The sequence below is a fragment of the Micromys minutus genome (genome assembly GCF_963924665.1).
Source record: "Micromys minutus genome assembly, chromosome: 19".
Classification (NCBI taxonomy): Eukaryota; Metazoa; Chordata; class Mammalia; order Rodentia; family Muridae; genus Micromys; species Micromys minutus.
In genome coordinates, this window is record NC_137954.1 from 34,168,993 (window position 1) to 34,186,019 (window position 17,027).

Genomic DNA, 17,027 nt, shown 5'->3' on the forward strand with positions numbered 1-17,027 from the left:
CCGAGGAGTCAGGCTTCAAGAAAAGAAAAACGAAAGTGATCTCAGCACACAGAGCAGGAAGCTGGGCGAAGCTGGGCGGGCGCGGTGGCCAATCCCTCCCTCCGCCCCTTTACCCCTCCACTCTTCCACCCCTACCCTCTGCCTTGTGAAGCTCCCCAGCATGATTAGCATTATGGGTTTCAGTGGCACTACTGGGAATCCAGATCTGTCTGGAGTGACAGGCAGGAAGGCTAAGGACCAGCACTAGAGAATGTGGGAAGGGGGTGCCCACTGTCCCCTTCCCAACCTGGGGCTCTATTCCCTTAGTGGCTTCATTGTAACCTTTTTGAAGGAATAAAATGTTTTCAAACTGGACTGGGGTGAAGGTTACCCTGAATAAATTTGCTAGAAATCATTAAATTAACAACAACAACAACAATCAGAGCTGGCATCTTTGAAATGTCTAGAGTTTGTCAGGATCACTACGTGAGAAAACTGAAATAAAACAAAAGGCAGCCAAGTGACTCTCTAATGAGCCTGGGCGAGGGTATCTGAGAAGTCTTCAATTGAGAAGAGTTCTGTGGAACCGTGTCTAATATTTCCCAAAGTGTATTTGACCCATGAGATACCCCACCCCCATCCCAGGACACGCATGAGGTCTCTGGGGCTTTAGATTTGAACCAAGGCTAGCCCGCAGAGGACAGAGCTTCTCTGTATTTCCTATGGAGACAATGGTAGAGTTTGCAGCCAAGTACAGTTAGAGCAGCAGACTGGGCTGGGAGCGTCCCAGAGATGGGGACTGAGGGAGGAAGGAAACAAGGCAAGTCTAGTTAATACAGTGTGTGCTTGTATGTGTGTGTGTGCATACCTGCACAAGAATCACAAGCATGCTTATGTGCCAGAAAATTACCCTACCCTTGAGAAACCTTTAAAGCATGTAAAAAAAAATTATTACATTAGGCAGGTATGAATAAGGGCAAAGATTTTTTTTTGGGGGGGGGAAATACACATACTAAGAATATGGTAATGATTGTAAAACTTCACCTGGTAATTCAGGCCAAGTGACAGCCTATAGAATTATACATTGTAGCTCAGTTTTATACATATGTAAGATGCATTCATTTAAAGTGGTGACTTTGGTGAACTTTACCAAATATAATTATGCCACAGTGGTCACACAGGCCTAGTCCTCTGTCCCCCTAAAGTCCCCTTGTTCTTGGCAGAAAACCCCCTCCCAGACTACAGCCCCAGGGAACCACAGACTTTGTGGTTACACAGCTAAGTTTGGCCGTTGTGGAAATGTCTGTCTATAAATGAAGACATAAAATGTACTTTTTATGGTGTATGGTTTCGTTTGCATCCCTGCACTCTTGGGACATGTCGTGGCAGGGCAGTAATGTGTTCCTCTTTAGTGGAGGTCGGAGCCTGGAGTCCTGCACAGACCCTGATCCCTAGCCACCTTGTTTCCGACTGGGTTTTGCCTGTATTTCCAGTCTTCGGGTTGTTGTTTTCGTTTGTTTGATTGTTATCTTTACTCCTGTTTCTTTCCCTTTCCACTTCAAGCTAGTTTCTACCTTACAGAATGAGAGTGAGGGACAGGGGTGAGTGCAAAATTTGTGCAGAATAAATGTAAGGCACCCAGTCTTCAAAACAGTACTGTTCCTGACTGGCTTTAGCCTCGGCTGTGACCCACTTCCGAATTCCACGAGGTTCCTCTGGTTCTCAAGACCATGGTGAAATTGCTGAAGCCCCCCTGTGTAGCTTTGATGTCACAGTCACACCTGTGTAGCTCTGCCTGGATTCTCTGCCCCTGCCTTCCGTTGGTGGAGGTGTGTGGGCGGGGTTGGGGGAGGTCTCTTTAGCTACCTTCAGAAGTTTCAAACAGGTAAGAAGCCACACCTTCTGACTTTTCCTACTCAGCAGCTCAAATATCAGGTCCCCTGCTCCTCTGGTTCTGTCTCACTAGGGTGCCAGGACAGGCCAGACACCTAATTCTTCCTCATCCTTCTAGTCACCGCCCCCACTTAGGGCAAAAGAGTCACTTCCTTTAATAACCAACCAGCTGGCCTTAGGCAGCTCTGAGCCCTTAGCTGAAACGGAGCCACCTTCTTTCCTCGGAGGACAGCAGGAATCCCAGATTTCTGGGAACTTGGGTTGTCTTTGCTCCTCCCCTATGGGGCAGAGACTGGGGGGGGGCAGTGCGTTAATACAGTGACGTCATAGCTGAGCAATTTTACTTTCCTTTTTCTCCTCTTTGGAGGGCTCCGAAGGAGTTCTCTCTGGGCTTCCCAGAGACTCAGAAGGGGGTTTAGTCTGCCCTGAGCCAAGTTCAGGGTCCCTTAGGTCTGTGTAGGGGATGGCAGGAAGAGACAATGGATTCAGTAGCAGGTAAGTCCAATTCTCTCTCTTGTCTCTGCTAAGATCGGCTGTTTAAATGTGTTACTAGGGCCGCCCAGGCTGGGCCCAAGGCCCACTGATATTTGAAACTGAGCTCATAAGGAAATGGAGAACTGGCAAAAACAACCTTCACTGCGGTAGAATAGCTGTCAAGAGAGTCCTATGGTTACCCCCAACTCACCCCACTTTATTTCCTTGCTCCTGTCCCATAGCTGGTCTGGTGCTGTCTGGACTTCCTGGGAGCTCCTGTGGGAGTGGCTGATTCATTGTGACTTCTGACCTCTCTTCTCTTTCTAACCGGCACTCTAAAGGACAGCTCTGCCCAAGAAAGATCATGTAGAATAAGTTCAAACCTGATCCTGTCTGCCGCCAGTCTTCCTAGTCTTGTGGTTGAGGACATCTCTGACCAGAGCCCACATGTCCTACTTAGGTCAGGTCGAGAGTTTCATCTCTCAGATGGAGGAAGTGAAAGCTGAGCAGGTGGGGGAGTGGGTGTTGCTCTTAACTCTTTCTATTCTAGCTGTTTACATAGCTGGTCAGAAAAAGATGCAAATTCTGTCTCCCTGTCTCTGTCTTTCTGTTTCTCTGTCTCTGTTTTACTGTCTCTCTGTCTCTGCTTCTCTATCTTTCTGTCTCTGTCTCTGTCCCTGTTTTTCTGTCTCTCTGTCTCTGTTTCTCTGTCTCTCTGTCTCTGTTTGACTGTCTCTCTGTCTCTGTTTCTCTGTCTTTCTGTCTCTATCTTTCTCACATATATGCACACATATGAGTGCATACACACACACACAAATACACACATGCACACACACATACGATAGGAGAGATGGCCCATGTTTAAGCACACACACCACTTTAGTAGTGGGCATGGGTTGGGTTCCCAACACCTATCCTAGGGCTTCTAACTGCCTCTAATGCCAACTCCAGATCAGACACCCTCTTCTGCCTTTCATGGACACAGCACTTACATGTACTGAGATAGACACTTAAATACATGATTCAAAATAAAAATAGAAAAGATGAGACAAAGGTGTGGGAAGCTAATTGTCCTCCAACAGGGACTCAGCCAGGGCTACTTCTGGTCCTGCAGACGTCCCAAGGAAGCATCATGTCTCCCATGACATTTGGTCAAGTCCACTAGTGATGCCAACAGCATGCTGTGTCTCTTGGGAGTGAGTGGGGACGTTAATCACTGGCCAAAGTCTTTCACGTAAGCCGGCTGAGGTGATCTGTCTCGGTGAGTTTTTACAGTTTCTGTCTTTGAAGACACTTTTGTTATGGTTATCCACCTGGCAGGTATGAAGAAGGCTGCACTAGTCTGCAGTTTGTAGAAACTATCCTCACTGTTTGTGGAATTCTTAGCGCGTGTCTGTCTTTCCTTCGTCACCCTGACTAGATATTTAATAACATGCTGATCTTTCCATAGGAGTAGTTTATGATGTGAGCATAACGCTCACTTCTTTTAGGTGTATGGATTTCTACTTTAATTTCATTGAGTCTTTGTTTTCACTGGGATCAAATTGCTCCTCATAAGACTATGCACTGACGCCTCTCTTACCTTCTGACATTTACAAAGCTAGATGTTTTCCCCTGGCCACTATCTTCACTGTGTCTCAGATTTAACTTTTTTTTTTTTTTTTTTTTTTTTTTAAGACGTCAGTGCTTTTTTAGTGTAGGTAAAAGGGTCACACTGTTGCCTGTCTTCCCCCATAGGTTTAAAAAAATTACATTCATTTATTATGTGTGTGTGTATGTATGTGTGCACATGTGTGTGTACAATGACACAGTGTGTCTGTTGAGGTCAGGGAACAACTTTTGGGAGTTGGTTCTCTCCTTCTACCGCTTAGTTCTTAGGGAGCAAACTCGTGTCCGCAGAGTTGGTGGCAGGGCCTGCATCAACTTTGAAGTTGAGCCCCCCATCCCTACTTACTTACATTAGTTGCAGTTTTCAAACGCGCTCTGTTTTATTATTTTGCTATTATTAAGTTATTCACATTTTGACTGATTAAGGACACAGAAACACCTACCATGTTTGTAAATATTTTCATTTTACTCTTTCTTTTGGCTTTTCTTTGTTCTTATGCCCTTTTGGTTTTAGTAAAGCATTTTATGATTCTTTTTTCTTGAATTCCCTTATTAATTATTATTATTACTATTATTGTATCATTTTGTTTTATTTTTTGCAGTACTGGGGTTGATTCTGGGGATCCTCTTGAGAATGATTTTTAGAGAAACTTTTATATCTTATGTCTCTGTTTTTTCTAAACAGTTTGCGTGTGTGTGTCTGTGTGTGAGTGTATGTGTGTGAGTATGTGTGTGTCTGTGTGTGTGTGAGTCTGTGTGTATGAGTTTGTGTGTGTGAGCATGTATGTGTCTCTCTCTGTGTGTGAGTGTGTGTGTGTGAGTGTGTGTGTGTGTGTGTGTGTGTGTGAGTGTGTGTGTATGCATGTGCACTTGCCCATGTGCATGTGAGCACATTCACTGCACATTATTTTGTGCATTTGTAGTTACGTTTTGACACCCTGGAACTTTTGTATTTCTGATTAGTTTGCTGCATGTTTCTAGTTGAGTCAGAGCATCAAATGTAAAACTGCAGTATTTGAATTTACAGTCTGTGAAATAATTTAGTTCCAGGTTTTACAGGGAGCTCTGTTCAGATCCCTAGAAGCCATATAAAGCCTGGATGTTGTGGTGTGTGTTTTTAACTTCAGAATTAGGGGAATGGAGACGCGTGGATCCCTGGAGATGGCTGGTTAGCTAATCTGGCTGAATTAGTGATATCTGGGTTCAATGAGAGACCCCGTCTCAAAAAATAAGGTGAAGGGCAACTGGACTCCTTGCCCAGACATATTCCAGGCACATAGACATGCGCACATTCGTATACATACACACCTCCTTAAGTTTAAGGTAAAATTATTGTATAGTTTTGTTATATTATTACATGTAAATTGTAGGTTATTTTAAGAAGAGCCTCTCCAGTTTTTTGCTGTCTGATAACTTTGATACTCTTTGTGCTTGTTTGTTGTGTAGTCCTGACATGGAACTCACTATATAGACCAGGTTGGCCTAGAACTCATGGAGATCCTCCTGCCTCTGCCTCTGCCTCCGAAGTGCTGTGATTAGAGATGTGCATAACCACCCCATTTTTCTTAAAAAATTATGGATGAAGCCCCAAGATATCTTTCAGTGTTAAATTTACCATTAAGTATAAATTAAAGCTTCAGACATTTAGAATATTTATCCATTAAAAGTAGTAGCAATGAATTCATTACTATCACAAGGGATACATCCTTCTGGAAATAACAATATTTTCTAAAATAAAACTAAAGGGGAAGATATCATCTTGCTCTACCTTCTCACAAATATCCTTACTCTCCTGCTTGGTCAAAGTCACAGACTGCCTGTTTATGTTCAGTCAGCCTCGATGTTACAGCCTACGGGTGCCTGCGAATCCCACTGGGCACTTTTCGGAGGAGGAAAGAGAGAAATGTCAAATGGAATTTCAGGATAGTTCTGGGAATAGTTTGTCCTCATTGGCATCTGAAATAGTCTTGAGAAGCATCAGGGTTCCTCAGACTATACCTCCAGAGTCATTTCCAGTTATTTAGCATGTAGGTATCGGCATTTTAAGTGCTTAAAAGAAGATGCAACTTCAGTGGAAGCACCAGGTGATATGCTGATGTGGATGGGAGAACTCTATCAAGGCTCTGGCCCTAGATGAAGAGCTATAGGCAATTAATGGCTGTTAAGAAAGAGAAAACCAACCAGTATTCTCCAGGAATGAATCCTCTGTTAGGTTATCCAGTGTCTAGTGGTCAGCCCTAAGCACATATGCATGGGAGCACAGGTCTTGTGTGTATGTGTGTATGTGTGTGTGTGTGTGTGTGTGTGTGTAAATCTATCTATCAGTCATCTATCTATCTATCTATCTATCAATCATCTATCATGTATCTAGCTATCTATCATCTATGTATGTATGTATCATCTATCTATCTATCTATCATCTATCTATCTATCATCTATGTATTTGTCTATCATCTATCTATCATCTATCTATCTATCATCTATCTATCAATCTATCTATCTATCTATCTATCTATCTATTTATCTATCTATCTATCTATTTATCTATCTACCTACAGTTAAAAATGGTCTTGAGATAAAGTGGGAAAGCATGAGCAGATTGGTAAGAAAAGGGAGCAGGAGAAATGATGCAAATGCACTTTTTGTGTATGAAAATTTAAAGACAATATAAAATTTAAAATAAATGAAAGGCAAACATGTGCCTTAATTTATTTAATTTAGTTTTTTTGTTAACTACTTAGGTTAGCATACAAAATGATGGGTCTCAACATGGTATCTTCATACTTACATACTGCATTTTTGCTCTTCCCCTTCCCCCTTTTGGGAGTTGGTTCTCTCCTGCACCATGGGTCCCAGGATTGAACTCAGACCATTAACCTATAGGGAAGGACATTTGTCCACTGAACCTTCTCACCAGCCCTCCTTCCCCACTTCCTTTGTATTAGAAGTTAATTTCTTTCTTCATTGTATGAGACAAGGTTTTGCTGTATAGCCCAGGCAAGTCTTGAAGTCACTAGGTAAGGGCCAACAAAGATGCCTCACGGGATATAGGTCATGATCTATATTAGGACCTGAGTTTGATGACCATTACCCATATAAGAATGAAGTGAGAAAACCAACTCCACAAAGTTGTCCTCAGACCTCTACATGTGCAGATACTATAACAGTACTAATACTAGGGAAAATTAAAAAGAGGAAATTGCTATGTTGGCCATGAGGGTAGGATGCTATGACTACAGGCGTTGGACCACGCCAAGATGCTTTCTCACTTCTGTCATTGAACTATGCATCATAATTTGCTTTTGTTTGCCACCCAGAATGAAGTGACTTACCTGAACAAACACTCCCATGTCTCACTGGGCTTCTGGGCCTTTCTTTCCCAGAAGATCCTCTCCCTAAACACTGTATCTGGGCAGAGAACTGGCCACCTGAGATGTCAGGCACAGTAGCAGAGAGCAGTGTGGTTAATAAGTGCTGGTTCTAAGCTGCTAGAATGATCTTGTCACTGCAAGCGATGGGGAACCAGGAGGACAGGAGAAAGCATGTGGAACCATGAATGAGCATACATGTCTTAGTCCTGGGTCAACTGCGTTCCTTTTACAAATGAACTGGAAGAAGAGGGTTTTTTTTTTTTTTTTTTTTTTTTTTTTTTTGGTTATTTCCATTCCAGAGGTCTATAGATTGTGTTCCAGTTTCATTCTGTTGCTGTGATAACATATCCTGACACAAAGCAACTTAGGGGAGAAAAAACTTATTAGCCCACAGGTCCAGGTCACAGGCCATCACTTCAGGAAAGTCTAGGCAGGAACTTGAAGCAGTTGGTCATGTCCACAGTCAAGAGCAGAGAGCCATGAATGCAAGTGTGACTGTCAGTTCTCAGCTGTCTCCCTGCACTTAATGCTGCCCATGATGCCCTTACCTAGGGATTGATGCTGCCCACAGTGGACTAGATCTTTCCATTCAACTAGTATAATGAGGACAACATTGGATAGACATACCCATAGACCACACTAATCTAGACCATCCTATGTTTTTTAGTTTTTTAGACAATCCTTTATTAAGACTGACACAACCCAAGATGATTATAGACTGTTTTATGTTGACAATTAAAACTAATCGTGTTGGACATGATGTAGCACAATTTGAATCTGAGCACTCAGGAGACAGAAGCAGGTGAAATCTCCGTGTGAGGATAGCCTTGTCTACATAGTAACTTCCAGGCAAGCTCCAATAACCAAACCCAAAGTGTCACAATCTGTATCATTATATTAGATGTTTAAAATTTTAATTTTATGTTATCGGACCATTCATCACATCATACATTATCCAGCCATTGGTGGCATCTTGTAAACCAGTATCTACTTCTGCACGAAATATATCCCTTAGGACGATCCCAGAGGACCAGAATGAAGAGGAGTCAGTTGACTATCAGCTCATGTTCAAGCACTTCAAAGAAAATAAGGTGGAGATTGCAAGCGCCATCACCAAGCCATTTCCTTTCCTTATGAGCCTTCGAGACAGAGACTTCATCTCAGAGCAGAAGTATCAGGTGAGTGTGGAGAATGAACTCAGTCCTGACAGCAAGCCTGCCCTGTGTTGTATTATGTTGAACCTGGGTTGGTTGTATCTAGGTGCAGCCAAGAGGCTGAAGTGCCTCTAGGGAGGGGGGGGCTTCACTTCTTGTAAGTCAGAAGATAACCAGAGAGGTGGACATCACAGGAACCATTTTACAGCCTCTGTAGTAACTGAGGCTGAGGCAAATGGTGACAGTGATGGATAGCAAGCAGGAATGCTCCAAAGGGCATCCCAGGGTCACTTGTGCAATATAATTACAGAAACTAGGATGCAAGTGCACACATTTAAGCAGTGCTGCCTTACAAAATGTCTTAGTGTTTTACTGCTGTAAACAGATACCATGACCAAGACAAGTCTTATAAGGACATTTAATTGGTTCAGAGGTTCAGTCTATTATCATCAAGGTGGGAACATGCCATCCAGGCAGGCATGGTACAAGAGAAGCTGAGAATTCTACATCTGCATCCGAAGGCTGCTAGCAGAATACTGCTAGGATAAGGGTCTTAAAGCCCATACCCATAGTGACACACCTACTCCAACAGGACTACCCTGGGCTGAGTCTATACAAACCATCACACAAAACCTACTTATTCCAAATTCTGGAGGTTTTGAAAGTTGGATCATGTGAGGACAGAACTTGGGGAGTCCTGTTTGCTACACTCTCTTCAAGTTGTCCCTGGTTCTCAGGTACCTCTGAAGCCCTAGAATGTAGTGAAGGTCAGTGATGAGATTCCCTGGTGATAACAAAAGTCTTCTCTTCTTTATGTGTTCTTTTTGCCCTATGGCTAGGATGCTTACTTGGTTGCCTCCAGTCCTTCAGAGCAGCTCAGTTTTCAGGGAGTTAATTGTCTGGTCCCCAAGACTGCCACTTAGGGTTGGTTAGGGCCTGGCTCTTACAGACATATCATTTGATTTTTCTTCAAACCTTCTCTTCCCTGTCTACTGTTTGTCAACATCAGAAAGCAGGGGTCCCTTAGTACAGAGGACATGTAAGATGTCATCTTGGTATTTGCAAACCTCAGACATTTTACAAGAAAAATAAATGGTGCTTGAATCAATCTAAGCCTGTAAATCCATCATGACATAATTCTGCATTCAATATTTTAAGGAATGTCAAAAAACATGTGAGAACCTGGTCCCGGTGGATAGAGTGGTGTATGACATCCTCAGTGACGTACAGAAGAAGTTTAGCCGGGATCTTCTGAAAGTGATATTCAGCAAAACACATCTGAAGGCCTACCCAGAGTTAAAGGATATTCTAAAAAACTTCTTCCTAAATGGTAACTATTGCTCTCGTCTGCTTCAGGGAATGAAAGATAATTTCACTCATTTATTCATTTATCCATTCATTCATTCATTTTTCATTGATAATTGATATATAATTAAATAAGAGACTATGTCATGCCAAGCACAGAGGGCATGTAGGAAATACATATGGCCCATGTAATCAGGAGCTTACACATAGGCCAAGTAACACAGAGATAACTGCTCAGCCAGGACCTGATTTTCATGGTATAAAAGACAGTATAAAAGATGAGTTTCCTTAGACAGGAGCCAGCGCTCTCTGATGCCTGCAGACATTTGCAATTGTAAAAATGCAAAATTTGTCATTCAGCAGAGCAGAGTCTTACCTCAGTTTCCTTCATTGAAGAGTAGAGAAATCACAAGGAGAGCCTAGGCTGGGCCCAGACACTCAGGAGGGTGGCATGTGTCTGCCCAGAGTGTGAGAACAGGGTGGGCTTTTAGAACCAAGGTGCTGGCACTTTGCATGAAAGTGAAGTCAGCAAGTCCTGGGTAGAGAACAGCCTTTGTTGTTCCCACTGGTTCCCTGTAGCTTCACTTTCCAGCTTCCCTTCCTCTAGAGGACGCTCCCCTGCAGAAGTTACAGCTTACCAGTTCTTGTCAAAACCCTTTCTTCAGGACTTGGGGGTGGTTCTGTTCCTATTGCTTGGTCATCTGGAAATACAGCTCTGAGGGCCTAGAGCTGGTGTTTCTCCTTACTTGCCACCTGAGGGCCACTGACAGCCAAGCCACTTCCTGTGTTGCTTGCAGAAAGCAGTTTTTCAGTTTCTTCTCACTCACCCTGCCTGGGGAAGCACTGCTTCCTCTTTAAGGCTGTGCTTCTTTGTAATCAGAATGACTTTCCTGACTCAGTTCCAGCAGAATCTCTCTATTTCTTTCTCTCTATCCCCTTATAACTTCTTTCTTGCATCCTTGAAAGACAACAGCTTTCCTCCTTCCCTTTCTCTCCCCTCCCTTCCCCCCTTCCCTTTCCTTCCCTTCCTCACCTTTCCTTGCCTTTCTCCCTCCCCTCACTTCCCTTCTCCTCTCTTCCCTCTTCCTCCCTCCTCTCCCCTCTCCCTCTCTCTCTCCCTCCCTCCCCTCCTCTCCTCCTTCTTCCTTTTTTTCTTCCTCCCTCTCCTCCCCTCTCCCTCTCCTTCCCTCTCCCTCTTCTCTCCCTTCCTCCCTTCTCTCTTCCTCCCCTCCCCTCCCCCTCCCTCCCTTCCCCTTTTCTCCCTTCCCCTCCCTCCCCTCTCCCTTCCTCTCTTCTCCCTCCCTCCCCTCCTCTCTCCCTCTCTCTTCTTCCTTCCTCCCCCTTCCTCTCCCTACCCTCTCCCTCCCCTTCCCTCTCCCTCTTCTCTCCCTTCCTCCCTTCTCTCTTTCTCCCCTCCCCTCCCCCTCCCTCCCTTCCACTTTTCTCCCTTCTCCTCCTTCCCCCTCTCCCTCCCTCTCTCCTATCTCCCTGCCCTCCCCTCTCCCTCCCTCTCTTCTCTCTCCCTCCCTCCCCTCTTCTTCCCTCTCTTTTTACTCCCTCCCCTCCGCTCTCTCTCTCCTCTCCCTCCCCTCCCCTCTCCCTCCCCTCCTCTCTCCTTTCTCTCTCCTCTCCCTCCCCTCTTCCTCTCCCTCTCCTCTCATTCCCCTCCCCTCTCCCTTCCTCCTCTCTCCTCTAACTCTCCTCTCCCTTCCCTCTCCTCTCCCTCCTTCCCTTTCCCCTTTCCTCCCTTCCCCCTCCCTCCCTTGTTCACTGCTATCTCTCTAAGCCTGCCTCTCCCCTGCAGGAGCCCCCTGCCTTTCTTGTCATAGCCGTGCCACTTGTCTTCTGTCTTTACTTTAAGTTGAATGTGGCCTTCACTGTCCTCTGACCATTTTGAAGAGATATAAACCATGACATAAGTGATCCTGTCTGTCTTTAACCTTCCCAGGTAGCAGAAGGGCTAGAAGGCTGCACAGAAACACCCAAGTCCAGTGTGCACCTGGATGTGTAACTTGAGATCAGCTCAGCTCACAGTTGAAATCCCTAATAACTTTCGTTCCCTTGTCTCTGTTCGTGTTTACTTCTGTTACCTGCTCCCTAGAGAAGCAGCAGACAATAGCAGGCCAGTGATACCAACACAAAATCTTGTTTTGCATCAAACGGTTAGTTTCTGCAAACCATGCCATTTGATCCCAAATTCTTGCACGTTTAGAAGGACAAACTCTGTGTCCTTCTAAAGCACAGTGCTTTATGCCACAAAAGAAGAGCATGGAGAAGAAAAGATGAGAAGAAAGTAGCAGGGGTGAGCAGAAAGAAAACAGCCAGGCTCTGGGTGGGTGGGGTGAACATCTCAGATAAGGTAAAGTAACTCAACTGTTTGATGAGTGCCAGAACCTAGAGAAAGTGCTTGGAGGTCTCTGCTCTGTCACTGTCTGATTTGTCATTTTCATGTCTTTCCTCAGTTTCTGACAATTCCAGGACTGTTCAGAGGATGAGTGGAAGAGATGTTGAAGAGAGTTCCAGAGTGCCAGCTATAGTTGGGGAAGGTGATTATGTTTTTAGAACACTAGTTAGCTCAGGGATATTATTTTCCTGTCTTAATCCTTCTCTAATGACCATTCCTAACACACACACACACACACACACACACACACACAGAGAGAGAGAGAGAGAGAGAGAGAGAGAGATAGAGAGAGAGAGAGAAGCATGAAGCTGTCCATATGTCTACCAATATATCCAACTATACACCCAGCCATTTACTCACCCACATACCAATACAAGAACTTAGCTATCCATAGACTTGCTAGTCTATGATATCTATCTATCTATCATCTATCCATCCATCCAACCAACCATTTATCCATCCATCCAACCAACCATTTATCCATCCATCCAACCAACCATATATCCATCCATTCATCCATCCATCCATCCATCTACCCACCCACCCATCCATCCATCCATCCATCCATCCATCTATCATCCATCCATCCATCCATCCATCCATCCATCCATCATCCATCCATCCATCCATTCATTCACCCATCCATCCATCCATACAACCACCTATTTATTTGACTCCTCCCGATCCTCCCCGTAGATGGCTAGATTCTGTCCAAATTAGAAAATTTTCAGGAGACACAAGCATCATAGAAGCTTCATGTCAAGCTGTTTTCAAACTGTCTTGAGTATAGACCATACACTAAGCGAGGGAAGTTGAGAACCGTAGATACAGTCAAGGATCTTGAGTAACGAGTGACTGTTTCACCTAATCCATTAGGACATGGACTCCTAATGTCACCATTTGGGGTACACTACTGAGGAGCACTGGTCTCCTTCTACTACCTTTTCCATGGTTGGTCCAGGAGGGTAGATACAAAGAAAATGGAAACTGAGAAAACTCCTGGGTAAGACTTTTCAGGAGGACTTGGGAAAGAACTGTCTTCTTTGTCCACAGTGAACAGGGACTTTTATGCTATGAAAGGACATGAGCAGAACATACAGAAAGGGAGGAGAGGACACACTTAGGTTCGTGGGAAAAACCAGAAACAGCAAGCTAACTAAAGAGAATATACTTACCTGGGGAAATGAAAAAAAAGGGGGAAAGGGCTAGACTCACTTATAAAATGAGGTGCAGAGTTTAATATGTGAAGAAAATTAATATAAATTAATATGATATTAATAAAAGAAATTAATACAAAGCAGAGATGCAAATAGATAGTATAGAGGAATTATCATCACTATACGAGAAAAAAAATAAAGAAGAATGAATTTAAAACCAGTAGGAAGCTCCATTAAATGACACTTGCTGCCAAGACTGATGCCCTGAGTTTGCTCTCTGGGACTCACACCTATGCAGGAGAGGGCTGATTACTATACGTTTTTTTTTTTTTTTTTTTTTTTTTTTTTTTTTTCTGAGCCCTACATATGTGTCATGAATGTGAGAGACCTTCCCACCCCAAAGTGAATGTAACAACAGCAACAGCCACAACAACAGTAAAATAACAATCAGTTGAGAACAAAACACATCTCCTGAGAAGGGAGGAAACAGTTTGAGACATTGGAGGGACTGAGTTAGGAGCTGAAACCAACTTCTGGCATAAGGTGAATCCATCAGCTGTGAGTTCTCAGATTGTAGTGTCCTCAACTCTCAAAGTGCCAGTCTCCCAGTCATTCTTTCCTGCTCCCATCTGTAAGTGAATGATCCCCAAATATGAGCCTTCACATGTGCCTGTCAGCTTCCTCATCTGCAGGCCTAACTGTCTTCATGCAGCTCTTCTACAGACATCTCCATCTGGATTCTCCAAGAACTTCAGTCTGAGGCACTTGCACAGATGCACATGACATTTGTATTGACAGAGGACCTGCCTCCTGTACTGGTGTCTCTGTTTGAAGATGGGACACAATTTCTCCATTCTGTAGCAGGGTTGTTACAGACTGCCCCTCTCTAATGTAGAACAGTCTTCCACTTACTAGGTTTGTTCATTTTTTTTCAACAGAAAAGGCAAATCAGATCTAATTATATATATAGTGATTTTTCTTGCATGTATAAATATACACTATATACTTGCCTGGCATCCAAAGAAGTTGCAATAGGGTGTCAAATTTTCAGGAAATGGAACTGCAGAGTGTTATGAGCTGCCATGTGGTGCTGGTAGTTGACTCTGTATCCCCTAGAAGAGCAACAGATGCTCTTCACCATTGAAACCTCTTTCCAGCCCCACAAATAAGATCTTTTATTTCATCTTAAGATTAAAAAACAGTCCTTGGTCTCAAATGCCTTTTCTCATTTCAAACTTATTGCCTTGAACTCAACCAGACACTCAGAGAAATGCAGTTGGCAAACCTTACTCTTTCCATGAGTTCAACAGCTTCCTGGTGTCAGCAGGATTGAGTTCTTTCCTCCCTGAAGATTACTACTTCCTGTCTGACTCTCTTGTTGTTCTAGAGAACCATGTGTGACACTCTCTTACATACTTTGATTTCCTTATTCTTCTTTGATCATTTACCTGTTTTGGGAAACAGGGAGAAATACCTGTGACTGCTGTTTAGAACAAACTAATGCTTATGGGTAGACTATGTGGGTCCTTTATTCATGGTGAGGTATTAGCTATTGAGGAAGGATCATGTCTTGGTCTTCTGTCTATTTGTGATACACAGTCAATGTCAGTTTGATTCTTTGTACTCCTGGTTTTCTTACATCCCTTGAACTTCCTGGTTCCACTTGAGCACTCTTAGGTATATTAGCAGGTCCTTCTGCATGATTTATTGAATTCTTGTTTCTCTTCAGCATCCCATAGTTCTGGAAACCCCCAAATGAATGCTAATCAAGCAGAGGAGGGGTCCAACCTTCCACAATGCAAGGGAGGAGGTGAGTGAACCTTCACTTGCTAGTCAGCTAGTGAGTCTGCCAGAGAGAAAGGCCACCCCCTCCACCTTCCCATCTGACCCTGTTCTTTACAGGTGCACAATAGAGGTAGCACCAAGGGTCAAAATAATGGGCAATTTGATGTGTAAGGAGGAAACAGATGGGTGGCCAATCCTTTGTCTGTGGTGACAGACAAGGAACCGTGTTAGTCTCCACTTCATAGTCTCAAAATATGACCATTCACTGCAGGAGACACTAAGCCCTCTTATATAACTTTCTGCTTCTCATAGGCAGCTCTCCTGTGGCCATTTTCCTTGGTCATTCTGAGTCATTGTTTTCTACAGAGAGAAGTAGTTCCTTTGAACAAATGTTTGATGGACAAGAGCCCCAGGATGTTCTGTTCTCATTACTAAGACGTGAAGCAGGTGAGTGTGGGGTACACTGTATGACCTGCAGGGTTGTGGAGGCTGAATTCTGAGCTGGGGTTTTCTGTTCTGTTTGTTCTGTTCACACATTGTAAAGGTGAATATTAAAAATTTTAAAAGAGACACCATTCCATGATATCGCCTGCTACTCTCTGGTCCCAGTGGTAATCTTGCTGCCATGCCAGCCCCATACAATGACTGCCCAGCTTGTGGTTAGCTATCACAAATCTTTGTAATCTGACAAAATAAAAACTCTAGAGGCTTGTAATTTATCAATCAGATTTATATCAGTAAATTCTCACCCCACAAAATGTCTACACAATAAACTCAGAGCCAGTTGATTTTGATATAAACTGTCCAACTAGATAAGACAAATTATCCTGTAATAATTCAGCCCTTATAAGATATTCATAGTTACATGTGGCTATTTAAAGTCGTATGGGTCTTGGTCATCCTTCTCTTCCTCCATCTTGGTTTCTTCTCCTTCTTCCTCCTATCTCTCCACCTCTCAAAAACACCGTGTCCACCCTCCTTTTCTATTGTCTAATCACAGGCATTGCCTTATCCTGTGCCTGTCCTCACCTACATCAATTTACAGCATATCACAAGAACAGATGCTCATGGCATTCTGGAAAAAAAACCCTAGCCTCAGATTCATTTTCTCATTCAGTTTTGCTTCATCAAAGTCATTCTCTCCAACTCAAAGAGACACTCAGTAAAATGTGCTTGGAAAACTTTACTGTCTCCTGGACTTCAACAACTTCTGTTGTCATAATGAGTGAATACTTTCCTCCTGGAAGTTTCCAAATTCCTGTCTGTCTCTCTTGTCCATCAGGAGAAGTATGTGTGAACTTTCTCAATTACTTTGCTTCCCTGGTATGTCTTTGGTCCTTTGCCTGTTGTGGGAAACAGGGAGCAATATTTGTGGCTGCTTCTGTTTGGAACAACCTTACTCTTATGGGTAGACTATGTGGGTTCTTTATTCATGCTGAAGTAGTAGTTACTGGGGAAAGACAATTCCTTGCTCTCTGGCTATTTGCAATACACAGCCAATGTTGTCATTATGATTCCTGTACCCCTGGTTTTCTTATATTCCTTTAACTTCTTGGTTCCACTTGAGCACACTGAGGTATTTCCTGGTCCCTCTGCAGGATTTATTGAATCTTGTTTCCCTTCAGCATCCAGTAGTCCTGGAGATACACAAAGGAATGATGAACAAGCAGAGGAGACACCCAGCCTTCCACAATGCAATGGAGGTGAGCAAGCCTTCAACCTGTCAGTCAGCTAGTGGATCTGCTAGAGAGTAAAACCCCCCCCTTTCCCCCTGTGTTTACATATTCAGAGCAAAGAAACCTTAGAGGAAGCACCCAGGGTCCAAATAATGGGGAATGAGATGTGTAGGGAGGAAGCCGAATACATCTCTGGTGACAGAGAAGAAGCCAATGTTAAC

At 43.6% G+C, this 17,027-nt stretch overlaps 1 protein-coding gene across 6 annotated transcripts in view; it reads left to right on the top strand.

The window, feature by feature from the left end:
* Window positions 1–2,231: 2,231 nt before the first annotated feature.
* The window catches only part of LOC308433315 (nuclear body protein SP140-like), a 43,634-nt gene continuing 28,838 nt past the window's right edge, over window positions 2,232–17,027 (top strand). For 3 of the 6 annotated variants that reach the window (XM_080933326.1, XM_080933328.1, XM_080933331.1), the window contains exons 1-7: window positions 2,232–2,367; window positions 8,341–8,503; window positions 9,638–9,809; window positions 12,247–12,330; window positions 15,075–15,155; window positions 15,443–15,577; window positions 16,756–16,833. In XM_080933326.1, the coding sequence (XP_080789452.1) occupies window positions 2,336–2,367; window positions 8,341–8,503; window positions 9,638–9,809; window positions 12,247–12,330; window positions 15,075–15,155; window positions 15,443–15,577; window positions 16,756–16,833 (745 nt within the window). In that variant the 5' untranslated portion in view covers window positions 2,232–2,335. The remainder of the gene's footprint in view (window positions 2,368–8,340; window positions 8,504–9,637; window positions 9,810–12,246; window positions 12,331–15,074; window positions 15,156–15,442; window positions 15,578–16,755; window positions 16,834–17,027) is intronic. The other 3 variants (XM_080933327.1, XM_080933329.1, XM_080933330.1) reach the window with 3 other exon arrangements.